The 15,404-nt window shown below is 42.5% G+C and overlaps 2 protein-coding genes across 2 annotated transcripts in view; one reads left to right on the top strand and one right to left on the bottom strand.

The window, feature by feature from the left end:
• Positions 1 to 7,421, top strand: part of TCP1 (t-complex 1) — a 10,278-nt gene extending 2,857 nt beyond the window's left edge. Inside the window, exons 4-12 of the mRNA XM_005875297.2 lie at positions 429 to 526; positions 904 to 1,014; positions 1,304 to 1,485; positions 1,837 to 1,963; positions 5,033 to 5,208; positions 5,552 to 5,675; positions 5,984 to 6,176; positions 6,333 to 6,496; positions 7,128 to 7,421. Of these exons, the coding sequence (XP_005875359.1) occupies positions 429 to 526; positions 904 to 1,014; positions 1,304 to 1,485; positions 1,837 to 1,963; positions 5,033 to 5,208; positions 5,552 to 5,675; positions 5,984 to 6,176; positions 6,333 to 6,496; positions 7,128 to 7,344 (1,392 nt within the window). The 3' untranslated portion in view covers positions 7,345 to 7,421. The remainder of the gene's footprint in view (positions 1 to 428; positions 527 to 903; positions 1,015 to 1,303; positions 1,486 to 1,836; positions 1,964 to 5,032; positions 5,209 to 5,551; positions 5,676 to 5,983; positions 6,177 to 6,332; positions 6,497 to 7,127) is intronic.
• Positions 7,337 to 15,404, bottom strand: part of ACAT2 (acetyl-CoA acetyltransferase 2) — a 17,178-nt gene continuing 9,110 nt past the window's right edge. The window contains exons 3-9 of the mRNA XM_005875306.2: positions 14,094 to 14,275; positions 12,178 to 12,295; positions 11,029 to 11,172; positions 9,651 to 9,773; positions 8,667 to 8,821; positions 8,049 to 8,159; positions 7,337 to 7,704 (exon numbers count right to left, since the gene is read on the bottom strand). Of these exons, the coding sequence (XP_005875368.1) occupies positions 7,534 to 7,704; positions 8,049 to 8,159; positions 8,667 to 8,821; positions 9,651 to 9,773; positions 11,029 to 11,172; positions 12,178 to 12,295; positions 14,094 to 14,275 (1,004 nt within the window). The 3' untranslated portion in view covers positions 7,337 to 7,533. The remainder of the gene's footprint in view (positions 7,705 to 8,048; positions 8,160 to 8,666; positions 8,822 to 9,650; positions 9,774 to 11,028; positions 11,173 to 12,177; positions 12,296 to 14,093; positions 14,276 to 15,404) is intronic.

Below are 15,404 nucleotides of genomic sequence, written 5' to 3'. Positions count from 1 at the left end.
GGGCATGTACCTGGGTTGCGGGCACATCCCCAGTAGGAGATGTGCAGGAGGCGGCTGATCAATGTTTCTCTCTCATCGATGTTTCTGACTCTCTATCTCTCTCCCTTCCTCTCTGTAAAAAATCAATAAAATATATTTTTTAAAAAAATCAATAAAATATATATTTTAAAAGTAATGGATGGGTAGTCTTTGACTATTGTACTACAGAACTAGTGTATTAGCCAGAACATTTTTCTGGCTTTTTCTTGGGTTTGGCCATTTGAATATGAAACACTGGGTAGAGTTATCTTTTTTTCAGGTTTCTGATCAGTTACTCATTTTACTGCCATCACAATTCTGGTTAATACCTGATAATTTTGCTGCTTTTACATATGCATTGCATGTAGAGTGCTAGACTAATATTACAGCCACGAATGTTTTCTCAACAGGTTATTATCGCAGCAGAACTTCTAAAAAACGCGGATGAACTAGTCAAACAGAAAATTCATCCCACGTCTGTTATTAGTGGCTATCGACTTGCTTGCAAGTAAGATTGTCTGTATTCAGAGAAAATTTTATATTATTTGATGTAATAATTGCAAACTGTGTTTGAATGTTTTCATTAATAACTACATCTTATTTTTTAAAAGTTACATTTTAGCATTTAAGTGATATTTGAAGTAGGGCCAGTATCTTTTCTTCCCATTTGACTACCACATTTTCTCCTAATAGATTTTAGTGGCTATGCTTATGGGATAGATTAAAATTGCCATGATCTGAAGAGGGAGGATTTATTTGTGTCCTCCTCCTATATGAAATGGCTGAACAGAAAATTGGTGCCTATGACATTTTGACACTATGGTAAAACAAAAGTTTGAATAGTGAATTAATTTGTAATTGTTTTCTCCCCCATGCTTTAAACAGGGAAGCAGTGCGTTATATCAGTGAAAATCTAATTATTAACACAGATGAACTTGGAAGAGATTGCCTCACTAATGCTGCTAAAACATCAATGTCCTCCAAAATCATTGGAATGTATCCTTCTGGTGGTCCAATAAAGTTTGGGCTTTTTTTAAAAGAAAGAACTTGTGTTAGTTTTCATGCCAGGTGATGCCGTTTTGAAATTGCCTGTTTCCTTCCCTGCTTCTTTAGGGGGGAGGTAATGTAAGGAGTAAAAGTAATATGAACTGCAGGTAGTGATAAGTAATCCTTGTTTTCTTGATGAGATTGCAAAAGGGAAGTAAGTGCCTTTGAATTTCCCTTGATTTTCATGTTTCCCTGTTCTCCATTCCAAGTCTCTTGTTCCCCTTAACTATCGCCTTAGAGATGGTGATTTCTTCGCTAGTATGGTGGTGGATGCCGTGCTTGCTATTAAATACACAGATGCAAGAGGCCAGCCTCGCTATCCAGTCAATTCCATTAATATTCTGAAAGCCCATGGGAGGAGTCAGATGGAGAGTGTGCTCATCAATGGCTATGCCCTCAACTGTGTGGTGGGGTCTCAGGGTAAGGCGCGGGATGTGGTCACTAACGAGAGGACGAGGTTAAGATGAGCTTTCTGTGGCTGCTTCCTGTTCATCTTCAGGTGGACTATCCAAGCTGTGCACTTACTGCTCTTTAAGGAATGTACGTCACATTGTCAGTTTCTCTTTAGTAACTTAAGCACGTAACTTAGGAAAAATGCAAGTTAGAAGAAAGTACGTGTGTTTAATGCCATAAAAATATGTAATGTTAAACAAATTGAAATTAGTGTTTACGTATGACGTTAATCTCATGCTTTATGGTTGGGTGTATAAAATGTACTGTTATTAGTTACTGTGAAAGGACTTAATATTTTAATATTATGTTCAATTATAGGCATGCCCAAGAGAATAGTTAATGCAAAAATTGCTTGCCTTGACTTCAGCCTGCAGAAAACAAAAATGAAGCTTGGTGTGCAGGTGCTAATTACAGACCCTGAGAACCTGGACCAGATTAGACAGAGGTATGCTGGCAGATGTTCAAAGTAACTGCGTAACATCTCTTTCCTCCTTCCTGGCATAACTGTCCTTCCGTCAAAGGCCAGTCCCTCCCTCTACAATAAATGTTGTAGATTCTGTTGCATTCTGCCTTAGAGGGTTGCTTCATTTATAGTTCTTTCCCATCTGCATCTTCAACTACAAACTCTACTGTTCATTCCTTTCTAGATTTCACTTGTAGCTCACACAGTTTGCTCTAGTTTCCCCCTCTCCGTTCCCACTCTTTACAGCCGGACATCTCAAGAGTGATTTACACAAAAACTGTTTTCTGGCACTTCATTTCTCATTCCTTTTACAGCTTTGTTCTCCGATCTCCATCTTGCTAAGCTCACTGGTGACTGACACTCACTAGACATGTTCAATCTTCACTTGACCTTGATCGAGCCTTTGACTACTGCTTTCTTGAGACGGTTGGAGGGTGGAGTGGCTCTGTGCTACCGCCTCATCCGTATTCCTGTGCCTGGCCAGCTACCGCCCCCTGCTCTCTCCAGGATAACTCCTCATTCCGTGACCTCAGTTATTATGTGGAGACTCTCACATCTAGTTCTCTGAGCACCAAACACACATGTGTTTGTCTGGTTGAATATTTCTTAAAACAACTTGTGATGATATATCCCAATCTACTCTTGATTACTTTGATGATGGGAAGCCCTCTACTCGGGCAGAAAGCTAGAAAGTATCTTTAACTCTTTTTTTTTTAACCTAGTAACATACTTTTTCACTAAGACCACTTGATTTCTATCTTCAAATTAAATCTCACATTCATCTATTTTCCATTTGCATTCTCTTGCTCAGACTATTACAGAAGCACCCACACTGGTCATCTGGAGGCCACTTTATTTCTCATTCCTTCCCTCCCAGGCTCCTTCCACATGGCAGCCAAGTCCATGTCATTACTTCTAAGACCAGAGTCCTTTTTTTAAAAATCTATTTTATTTTTTTACAGAGAGGAAGGGAGAGGGATAGAGAGTTAAAAACATCAATGAGAGAGAAACATCCATCAGCTGCCTCCTGCACACCCCCTACTGGGGATATGCCCGCAACCAAGGTACATGCCCTTGACTGGAATCGAACCTGGGACCCTTGAGTCCGCAGGCCGACGCTCTATCCATTGAGCCAAACCGGTTAGGGCCCAGAGCCTTTTTAATACCTTCCATATTCCTTACATTGTAGTCTAGCCACAACAGGGACTAGGATTCACAAACATTCTCCACAGACTAGAATGCTTCTCCCTCTGCCTGTAACATACTCTCTGCCTACTTGTTTTAATTATTTTAAATATAGTTTTATTGATTTTGGAGAAGGGAGGGAGAGAGAAACATTAAGGATGAATCATTGATCACCTGCCTCCTGCACGCCCCCTAGTGGGGAATCAAGCTCACAACCTGGTCATGTGCCCTTGGCCGGAATCGAACCTTTCAGTCTGTAGGCCGACGCTCTATCCACTGAGCCAGACCAGCTAGGACTGTTTTTTTTACTTGCTCTTTAAGTGGTCAGTCTCTCAAAGAAGCTTCTCTTGACCCCTCAATCTAAATTACACTCTACTGTGCCTTTCTATGCCTGTCTTCCTGGGGCTTAGCACAGTTTCTGTGTTTGTATGACTTTGATTGTAGTTCTGAAGGTAGAGACTGAATGATTTCCTTGGCTTTGTAGCCTCCCATGTTTAGTAGTTTCTGGCATGCAGTCTTTGTTCAGTATATACAAAGAGGTTTGTTTTGAGGTTAATATTCAATTCGTTTTACTTTAAGAATTCTTTGAATTCTCTTATCTACTATTCCTTGAATGGTAGGTGAAATGGCTTCATTTACCTATATAGTGACTCCCAGAGCTTGATTTCCATGCATGTCTGCTTCCTGGAAGCATCACCTGAATGACACAGCGACTTCAAACGCATGCTGTTGAAATCAGCTCTGCCTTCTCATCTTGCCTGCAACCTGCTAGTATGTCTCTTACTCCAGGGGTCGGAGGCTGACCCTCCGTTAGCTAAGCTATAGACCAGGGGTCCTCAAACTTTTTAAACAGGGGGCCAGTTCACTGTCCCTCAGACCGTTGGAGGGCCGGACTATAGTTGAAAAAATAACTATGAATAAATTCCTATGCACACTGCACATATCTTATTTTGAAGTAAAAAAACAAAACGGGAACAAATACAATATTTGTATTTGCATGTGGCCTGCAGGCCGTAGTTTGAGGACCCCTGCTATAGACTTGACTCACTCCTCTGCTCATCTGTATCTCCAGTGATTATCTTCTTGCCTCAGTCCTTCACCTTGCCAGTACGGTTTCCACGTTGATATCAGGGGGTCCTTTTGAAAACAGATTTGATGATGCTATTCCTAATTTTAAAAGATGAAGCAGTCCAGACTCTTTAACACCCCTACAGGCTTCTTCATGTTCTGGTCCTACCTGCAGTTTCAGCTCTGGAACCCTCTTGACTTCAGACCTTCTTGTCCCATCTGCCAGGATGGATTACTGTCTTCCATGTGCTGGTGGTCTCCGTATTGTACTTGTGGTAGCACTGGCCACAAACTGTGGTTGACAGGCTGCCAGATCATTGAAGGCAGGGACACTTCCTAATCACAGTTCTTGGTTAGATATGCAAATTGGGGTTGCTAAGTGGGATTTTTTTTTTTTAAAATATATTTTATTGATTTTTTACAGAGAGGAAGGGAGAGAGACAGTTAGAAACATCGATGAGAGAGAAACATCGATCAGCCGCCTCCTGCACATCTCCCACTGGGGATGTGCCCGCAACCCAGGCACATGCCCTTGACTGGAATCGAACCCAGGACCCCCCAGTCCGCAGGCCAACGCTCCATCCACTGAGCCAAACCGGTTTTGGCTAAGTGGGATTTTTAATGCCTGAAACTTTCATGTGAATTGGACTGATTTAAATTCTGGTCATAAAAGGGAAAGAGTAAAAAAAAACTTAATCTGCAATTATTTTGTGAAAAATACTTATGGAACTTAAAGCTTTGTTATATGAAAAACACAGAAGGTAACTTTGGCTTACTACGCAAATACTTTATCTGTAGAGAATCAGATATCAGCAAGGAACGAATCCAGAAGATCCTGGCAACTGGAGCCAACGTTATTCTCACCACTGGTGGCATTGACGACATGTGTCTGAAGTATTTTGTGGAGGCTGGCGCAATGGCAGTCAGAAGAGTTTTAAAAAAGGACCTTAAGCGCATTGCTAAAGCTTCTGGAGGTATGTCTTCTGCCAGCTCTCAGGTGTGACGTTTCATGTTCCTGTACGTGACCATGTCTCTTTACATGGGGGTGTCAGTATTAAGCAGCTTCAGAAAACAATCCTCTTTTCCTTTTACTCCTCCCTGTAATGATTGGTACTACAGATGTATCTATAGGGCCATTTTTCATGTAATTGAAAAAGTTTTTTAGTTTGCTGAATTTCTTAACCTCAAAATGACAGTTCCATGTCTGGTGCCTAACTGTAAACCGTAAACTTGTATTTATGCATCGCTTTTTTATAAATGTTCCTGAATCTAAGATGGTATAAAAATGTTTACAGATCTTTGTAATTACCTTAATAGCAATTGTTGTGTCAAGCCTGGCCAATTTGGAAGGCGAGGAAACCTTTGAGGCAGCAATGCTGGGGCAAGCAGAAGAGGTGGTACAGGAGAGAATTTGTGATGATGAACTGATCCTGGTCAAAAAGTAAGAGCTACTTTCTAAATTACAAAACTACATAGGTTTTATTAATGAGTAAAACAGACCCCTTCCCATTTATTTGCTGCTATAGTCTTTTCAATGGTATGAGCAGTTATACGCATGGGATAAAATAACATTAGACCATTGCCAATTGAGATGGAGTAACCATTTCATCTCTTCTGCATGCATGGTCTAGACAAACGAACGTCCTTATGGAAGCGGGATTTGATCATCAAAGTGCTTAAAATAAATGTCTATACAGATTTCTTTTATAAGAGTGTTGCTTTAAGAATTTCACTTCCTTTTTTCAATAGCACTAAGGCTCGCACGTCTGCATCAATTATCTTACGTGGGGCAAATGACTACATGTGTGATGAGATGGAGCGCTCTTTACATGATGCTATTTGTGTGGTGAAGAGAGTTTTGGAGTCAAAATCTGTGGTCCCGGGTGGGGGTGCTGTGGAAGCAGCCCTTTCCATATACCTCGAAAACTACGCAACCAGCATGGTAAGAACCTCTAGTGACCCGCTTTCTTTCCAAGCAGCGCTCGGGAGATTGTCTCAAGCGTTTTGTTAATCCCCCTCATGAAACTGAAACCCTAGCTGTCAATGCGTCTTTTGATATTCTTCCTTTTTTGATGCTACCTCATTGTCTGTCTTCTAGGGATCTCGGGAACAGCTTGCTATTGCAGAATTTGCACGATCTCTTCTTGTTATTCCTAACACACTTGCAGTTAATGCTGCCCAAGACTCCACTGATCTGGTTGCAAAGTTAAGAGCTTTTCATAATGAGGCTCAAGTTAACCCAGAACGCAAGAATCTAAAATGGTAAGTATACAATTTCCCTGTCTTTTTCATTGTCATCTGTATATCAGATGTATTCGTCATGTTCTCTGGTGGTTTCATTAGCATTGATGTGTCTTGGGTTGTACTAACCCCTCCTGGCCTCTCTGGGTACTCACTTTACAGGATGATCCACTAGAGCAGTGGTTCTCAACCTTCCTAATGCCGCGACCCTTTAATACAGTTCCTCATGTTGTGATGACCCCCAACCATAAAATTATTTTTGTTGCTCCTTCATAACTGTAATTTTGCTACTGTTATGAATCGTAATGTAAATATCTGATATGCAGGATTTATTTTCGTTGTTATAAATTGAACATAATTAAAGCATAGTTTTTAATCACAAATACAATATGTAATTATATATGTGTTTTCCGATGGTCTTAGGCAACCCCTGTGAAAGGGTCGTTCAACCCCCAAAGGGTTGCGACCCATAGGTTGAGAACCGCTGCACTAGAGGAATGCAGGATATTCTTTTGGGGCAATACATAACCATCTTTAAGCAACCTCTTTATGATACAGTAATGGTGTTTACAGCTTTACTACCATGTAGTGCCTTTCTGCAACTTTTTTGTGCTAATTTTTGTTAATAGATTTTTTCCCCCCTAACTTGCAGGATTGGTCTTGATCTGGTTAATGGTAAACCTCGAGACAACAAACAAGCAGGGGTGTTTGAACCAACTGTAGTTAAAGTTAAAAGTTTGAAGTTTGCAACAGAAGCTGCAATTACCATTCTTCGAATTGATGATCTTATTAAATTGCATCCAGAAAGCAAAGATGATAAGCATGGAGGTTATGAAGATGCTGTTCACTCAGGAGCCCTTGATGACTGATCTGGTTTCTTTTATTTATAACACTGTAAGATGCAGTTGTACCTTGCATATTATACATTAAAAGTACACCCATCAAGCCCTGGGTTCTTGTGAAGTGGAAGATGGCTCCCACCCTCACATTGGTCCTGATTTCACATATTAGTGCCTTATTAGTAGAAAGAAATGAGGTTCAAGTTTAATGAAGCAGGTTCACCCTCTCTGAACACACATTGCTATCCCCATCCCACCCCCAATGCATAGGGCAGCAACACCACGACGCCCACCCTTTCGCTCCATTGTGTGTAACAGGGTAACGAGAATCCGACAGCCGGATGCCCCAAGAGGGTGGCCCAGGGCTATAGCCCCTCCTTGAATGTTGACCTAAAGGGAGAAAGGACTTGTCATTCTGTAGATAGAGGGCTAAAATCCTAAACTAATACCTTTTTCCTCTTAATGTTATACCAGTAAGCTACCCTCTGATTTATACCCATATGATATCTATCCTATCTTCCCTAGTCCTTCACTTAAAATTTTTTTGGAGCCCTGTTATGTTTGAAGTAAACCAATGCAGTCTAGGGTTTTTGCCTTTGGAAGCAACAGGGTAAATGAACCTGCAGCCCCACCAATTACTACCATATGGCCAATACCTGGGACTTGATCTAACTATGCTATGTGTGTTTTGCTGTTTTGCAAGCTCTCAGGAAGGGCTGCTTACTCAAGTTTACCTTCTCTGGGTTCAATCCAAGTTCCTTAGTTATTGCAACTGAGAGGGCTGCAAAGGCTTCATTGATTTCAAATACGTCCACATCCTCCAGTGACCAGCCTGCTTTTGCAACCTAAAGGAAAGATTAATGGGAGAGGTCTAAACACTCGGGTGGCACCATTCTTCATTGTACATTAAAAAGAATATATACGATACTGAAGGATCTCAGAAAATGCCATTTGGGGCTGCTACATCAGCCTAGTGACTTCAGGATAAAACAGCCCTTGGAAATTCTAAACTAAAATTTTGAACCAGTAACATCTGTCAGATGTAGGAGAGGTGACATAGCATCCGCTCCCCTTGATCCAAATGTTCTGGGCTGCCCTTTGTGTAGGGAAAATAGGAAAGGGGATGAATGGGCTCACTTAAGGCTAATTGGAAGACTTTCATAAAAGGGAAACAACAAATGAAACCTGATAGGAATAAACATGAAAACAAAGCTTGATCTTGGCATTTTGGAGTGGAAAGGATCTGGGCAAGTTAAGAAGGCAGACCTTAATATGCAGTTGCAGGTTATTGGTCTAGTCTTTAGAGAAAGTAACAGCAAAGGACAGGTGGTGACGTTCAGAAGTAAACTCACAGCTTGCTTTATTGCTGGAATTGGTCCTATTCCCATAATGGAAGGCTCCACTCCTGCTTGTGACCAGGAAACTATCTCTGCTAAAGGTGTCAGCCCACGGTTCTCAGCCTCCGACTTCTTCATAAGGACCACAGCAGCAGCACCATCATTTATTCCTGCAAAACACAACTGTCTTGATTTCTAAAATAATGCTTATTAACTTACACAGTTGTGTATCTGTTTACTTTCTCTATTAACACATCTTGGCAAAAGCCATTTGCCATATTTCAGACTTCACTGTGTAATTTGAAATGGTAAATTAGGCAATAAGACATACAAAACATTCCAATGGGAAAGTGGAATGATTAAAACAGTGGGGGAGGGGAGGTTAATGAAAAAAAATGGAAGAAATAGCCCCAACTTCACGGGAGAACACTGACAACAGATTCTGGTTTTGGAAAAGTACAATGATACTAGATAAACGGGTTCCCTAATTTGCTTTTTCATTTGTGCATTTAGTTAGGATATTGGTAAAGCAAATCCATTCATTCAGTACATATAGATTAAGCTTCTAATCAAGTATGGAAAAACTAATGACCAAATACTATACAGAACTACATTTTCCCCTAAAGCTGCTAAAACAAGGTTTTAGAATAACGTGTATAAAGATAATGAAATAAGAGAAAAAAGGTATTAATGTGGTAGAATTACCAGAAGATGGGATTCCCCAACTGTCCTTCAGAAAATCTAACCTGGCCCTGGCCGGATAGCTCAGTTGGTTAGAGCAGTGGTCGCCAACCAGTGGTCCATGGATCACTGGTGATCTGTGAGGTCCGAAAGGTTGGCAACCACTGGGTTAGAGCATCATCCCAATACATCAAGGTTTGGGGTTTGATCCCTGGTCAGGGCACATATAAGAAGCAACCAGTGAATGCATCAATAAGTGGAACAACTTGTCTTCCTGCTTCCTCTCTCTAAAATCAAGTAAAAAATTTTTACCCTAACCTGAAGCATTAGCTGCAGTCACTGTTCCTGTCCCATCCGTAAGGAAGTAAGGCTTTAGTTTAGACATGGCTTCTATGTTGCTCCCATGGCGAGGAAACTCATCTGTTTTAACTTCAATAAGACCTGAAAAGGAAAATAAATCCTGAGGTCAGGTCAGAGATGGCAGTCAGCACACTCCGAATGGTGGGCTCCTCAGACCTGATTCATGAAGATTCGTATTTGAAGATGAGGTTTATTTAAAAAGAACTTTCATTCCAGTAAGAGAAAAGTATGCACACTAGTAACATTTATTGTTTGTATGTTAGGACATTTTATGAACACTATGGTCATGAGGCATTCTGAGTGTTTTCCATGCCTGAGGAAGGCAGAGTATTCTGTGCAAGACGGCTATGGTCAGACACAGGACTTGGCTGCTTACAGAGGACTGGATCCTGGAGTGTGAAAGCCAACCTCACTAGAGCTGGACATAAGGGATGTCAGTTCATTGCTAAGAGAATTTGACTCAAGCACTCCATCTATATATATAAAGCCTAAGCGACCACTACAACCAAACGGCCAGGACAACTGTTCGACACTCGCTATGACACGCACTGACCACCAGGGGGAAAACGCTCAACCCTGGTGGTCAGTGCGCTCCCACAGCCAACCTCCCACGCCCCTCCCCCTGACCTCCCACTCCCAACCCCCTGGCCAACCTCCTACACCCCACTTCCCGCTGGTCAGCAGGCCAACCTCCCAGGGTCCCTCCCCACGGCTGGCTGGCCCCCCGATAAGCCTCGATCGCAAACAAGGCCAAGGGGCCCCACCCGTGCACAAATCCGTGTACCGGGCCTCTAGTATTAGGTAAAAGCAAAGGGACCCATAAAGATCCACCCAAGAAATAGGAGCCACACACAGAAGAGGAAGTAATGGATGTTCACCTCTGAGATGAGCCTGTAACAGGCCAGCTGTGGCCTCACAACCTGTCAGTGCTCTAGTTTCTCCTGAAACTGGCCCCACCCACCTAGCAGTGTGGACACTGGGACCAACTGTCTGGATGCTGGCCCAGCTTCCCATGTTTCCTCGCCCCATAAACATTGCCCCACACCCCAAACCTTATTCAGAGGCTTCCAGGGGATACCTTTCATAAAGAGCTATGTTGATGTTTAAATCATTATGATTTATGTACCCACCTTTTCTTTTTTAAATATTTTTACTGATTTCAGAGAGGAATGGACAAGGAGAGAGAGACAGAAACATCAATGATGAATCATTGACTGGCTGCCTCCTGCATGCCCCACACTGGGGACTGAGCTAGCAACCCGGGCATGTGACCTGACCAGGAATTGAACTGTGACCTCCTGGTTCATAGGTTGACGCCAGCCAGGCCTGAACCCACCTTTTCTAGAAGGCACAAACACTGGTACAATCTCTTTGTCAAAGTGGCCAGCTTTCTGTGCGCTCTCCGTCCTGTTCTGGGACAGAACTGCCAACTTGTCCTGATCTTCTCTATTCACTTGCCATTTTTTGGCTACATTTTCAGCTGTGAAAAAAACAGACAAAGCAAAATATAAACATTTACAGGAACTGGTTTTTGGTAGCTCAAGTTTTTCACATTTAAATAAGCACTGAGAGCCCAACACCAGCAGGCTCGCTGGCAGGCTAAGGGACAGTGCTCTATTGGCAATCTTGCCTCCCACTGGCAATGAATATGAAAATCTTGCAGGGACCTAAGAAGCCATTTTCTTTCTTTGCTTCCTTCCTTCTCTCTTTTCCATTAAATAATGTTAAACTTTCAGAAATTTCCTTTATGCAGATTTCCCAATTGTCTATTTTGCCCCAATTGCTTTATCATTCTCTTTCTGAACCATTTGAAAGTTCTAGATATCCTGCTCCTTTATCCCTAAATTTTCATTTCAATGTATATTTCCCCACAAACAAGGCCATTTTCTTATATAACCACAGCTTTCAAAATTAGGAAATATATCATCAATACAATACTATTATGTAATTTTTGGTCTATATTCACGTTTCACTTGTCCCAATTATGTCTTTTTTTTAAAAATACATTTTTATTGATTTTTAGAGGAAGGGAGAGGGAGAAACATCAATGTGAAAACGAAACATGGATTAGCTACCTCCTGCGTGCCCCCTACTCAGAATCGAGCCCCCAACCAAGGCATGTGTCCTAACCAGGAATCAAACCATTAACCTTTTGGTGCATGGAATGCCCAACCAACTGAGCCACACCGGCAGGGCCCAGTGATGTTCCTTGTAGCTAATTTATTTGTTCAGTCCAGGATCATGCACTGCATTTCTCTGTCAATTTCTTCAGATTCTTTTTATTTGGTAGAGTTCTTCAGACTATCTGTGTTTCTTAACCTTGATATTTTGGAAGAGCAGGGGCCAGTTCTTTTGTCAAATGTCCCTGATCTGGACTTAAGTGGCCCACTTACGACATATGGTCTCATGAGGAAAGCCCCTGTGGAGTCACTCATTACATGCTTAACCTTTCTACAGTGAACGTTCTCCGCCACCCCCGCCTTACCTGTAATGCCCATGTGGTAGTTGTGAAATGCATCTGTAAGTCCATCATGGAGAATACTGTCAGTCAGTGGTGTTTCCCCAATCTTGACTCCTGTCCTCAAGTGAACCAGGTGAGGAGCCTGAAAAAAAGAAATACCAATGAATTTAGGCTTGGTTATAACTAGTCCTCTGCCTAGGATACCACTCTTAACTATTCCATAATCTCTAAGTCCTCATCTAGTCCCCTTGTGACCCACTCCCCAATTCCAGCCTACTCTCCTTACCCCGGATCCAGAGCCCACTCTGCCTACTCCTGGGAGCCTGTTACTTTCCTACCTACCCATTTCCATTTCCATCAAACCTCTCTCTTCTGTGTCCTATTTCCTTAAGAACCTCATTCATTCTTTCCAGATGCAACTAGCTCTCTGTTAAATGAAGACCTCATCCAAGAGTTTAACTGATGCGAACAATGTGTTACTTATTCTGATGGGAGGCATAATGCCTGCAGTGATAATAACTAGGTTTCCTAATTAACTGAAGGGGAGGATTTCTGGGAGGGGCACCCTCTTAACTCTCACCAACTCAATAGCAGCTGTACTAGAAGAGAAGAGCATGGGAGTCAGAAGATCTATATTTGAATCCTGGCTCTGGGCCTCAATTTACTTACCTGTAAATTAACAATGACACCATCTACCCCCTAAGGGCTGCTGTGACTGCCTGTATAAAAGCACCTCGTATATGACTACACAGATATTAGTAGGGTCCCATCATAACCACTCTAATCCTATTTGCTGCCTTAGGCCTGCCTTCCCCTGGGCCTCAGCAATGGCTATGCTGAACAGACCATATAAGGCCCCCAAAATCATTTGGTCTGGCCCTGCCAAGCATTAGAGGTGAGTTAATTAAATGTTTGACCAAATATAGCAGGCTAATTTTTGCTTGTTAATCCTCACCTGAGGATATTTTTTCCATGGATTTTTTAGAGAGTGTAACAATTAAATGTTTGACCAAATATAGCAGGCTAATTTTTGTTAGTTTGTTAATCCTCACCTGAGGACATTTTTTCCATGGATTTTTTAGAGAATGGAAGAGAGTAGAAGGAAGGGGAAGAGATAGAGAAACAGAGATCTGAGAGAGACACACTGATTGGATACCTCATGCAGGGGGATGGAGCCCACAACCAAGGTACGTGCCATTGACTGTAATCGAACCTGGGACCCTTAAGTCTGCAAGCCGATGCTCTATCCACTGAGCAAAACCAGCTAGGGCCTAGCAAGCTAGTTTTTAAGTTGACAATTTTGTATGGCCCTCAAATGATGTTGTAAATACCCACATGGCCGTTGGTGGAAAAAACGGTTCCCCACCCCTGGCCCAGGGGCTCCTCAGATCACCCACTGACCTGCCTGTCGGAAGCAGGGGATATACTTTTTCCTTTTTCACTGCCAGTTGGAGGGATGGAACTTGGTGAAACAAATCCCACCTGGCAAACTTCTTAGAGAAGGGCACCGCTCAGCCGTCCTCTCTCTATGTTCTATAGCTCCCAAAGGTGAACAAAACTTGGCCCCTGGGTTCCTCTTTGTCACATGCAGGAAGGGAAGTGGCAACACTGACTTTTCCTCGTAATGAGAAAGAAATTGAAGACCAAGGATATCTACCGACTAATGTTATAGGTTTAATTCAGAAAATATTGTTTCATTAATATTTTAGGAAAACCATTCTATTGTAATCACACTGGTTGACAAGCTTTTACTTCAACCCCAATTTCCCATCTAATTTGAAAAGTAATTAACTTTCAGGTTGGGATCAAGGTTGAATCCATTTTTTGTTTATTTGTTTACTGCTTGGTTCCAGCTCTGATAATGCAGCGATTTACCCTGCCGTGGCGTGGACAGGCGTTTACTGGCGAGAGGTCTGACAGCCATTTCCCCGGGGCCTTACCTTGCTCATATTTTCCATGCCTCCTGCAACCACAATGCTGGAGTCCCCTATCCGAATCGACTGGGCTGCAAGGCACACGGCCTTGAGGCCTGACCCACAGATCATTTGGCAGCTCCATGCTGGAACAGAGTAGGGGATCCCTGCTCCCACACTGGCTTGTCGAACCGGATTCTGCCCACAACCTGGAAGAAGGGAAATGGAGGCCTCTCAGCAATCAAAGAGAAAGATAACACACTAGGGGGCGGCACTATGCAAATCGGGAGATTGCAACTGTGTCTCCTGCCTGCACAGGCAAGTGCTACCAGAGGTAACAAAGTCGGCCCTGGCTGGTTTGGCTCAGTGGATAGAGCGCCGGCCTGCGGACTGAAGGGTCCCAGGTTCAATTCCCATCAAGGGCACATGCCTAGTTTGCGGGCTCGATTCCCAGTAGTGGGTGTGCAGGAAGCAGCCGATCAATGATTCTCTCTCATCATTGATGTTTCTATCTCTCTCTCCCTCTCCCTTCCTCTCTGAAATCAATTAAAAAAATATATTAAAAGAAAAAAGACTCCTGTCCTCAAGTGATGAGAGAGAACCATTGATCAGCCACCTCCTGCACATCCTCCACTGGGGATTGAGCCCTCAACCTGTGGGCATGTGCCTTTGACCAGAATCAAACCTGGGACCCTTCAGTCTGCAGGCCGTTGCTCTATCCACTGAGCCAAACCAGCTAGGGCTAAGATTCCTGCTTTTTAAGCAACATGAATTACAAATGCATTTAAGTAAATAACTTCTTTATAAATTTCTTATGTATTTATTTATAATCCTTATCTTCAGGTACTTAAGAGTTAAGAAATGAGTGTTGAACATAAGTAATAGTCTGGCATTTAGCAGAAAATGAGCTCCATGAGAATGATGATTTCTATCTTATGTCAACATTTAATTTTTCTAGCTGATAGAGAACCACAGGTGCCCAGTAAGTATTTGTGATGTGATTGTGGACAGTACCTAGGCTTAGGGAGGACAGATGTGGGTAGAAGAGCTAGCTCGTCTTCAAACTGGATCCTGGAGAAGTTACTTAACCTCCCAAAATCTCACGTGCTCATTTGTAAAATGGAGATACCACGACCAATAGACTTACTGAGAGAACTGAGGGGATGAAAGGAAAGCACTAACCATAGTGCTTTAAAGGCCCAGCACCAAGCAGGCCCTCAATAAACACAGCTCTATTTTTATTATAACGTGTGGAGATACTGGAGAGGCGCGATGTGGAAAAGATAAGAAACCAGCCTGGCAGGTGTCACTCAGTGGGTTGAGCGTCAGCCCATGCAC

Source organism: Myotis brandtii, unplaced genomic scaffold (genome assembly GCF_000412655.1).
Source record: "Myotis brandtii unplaced genomic scaffold, ASM41265v1 scaffold458, whole genome shotgun sequence".
NCBI lineage: Eukaryota > Metazoa > Chordata > Mammalia > Chiroptera > Vespertilionidae > Myotis > Myotis brandtii.
This window is presented reverse-complemented; position numbering and strand designations above follow the sequence as displayed.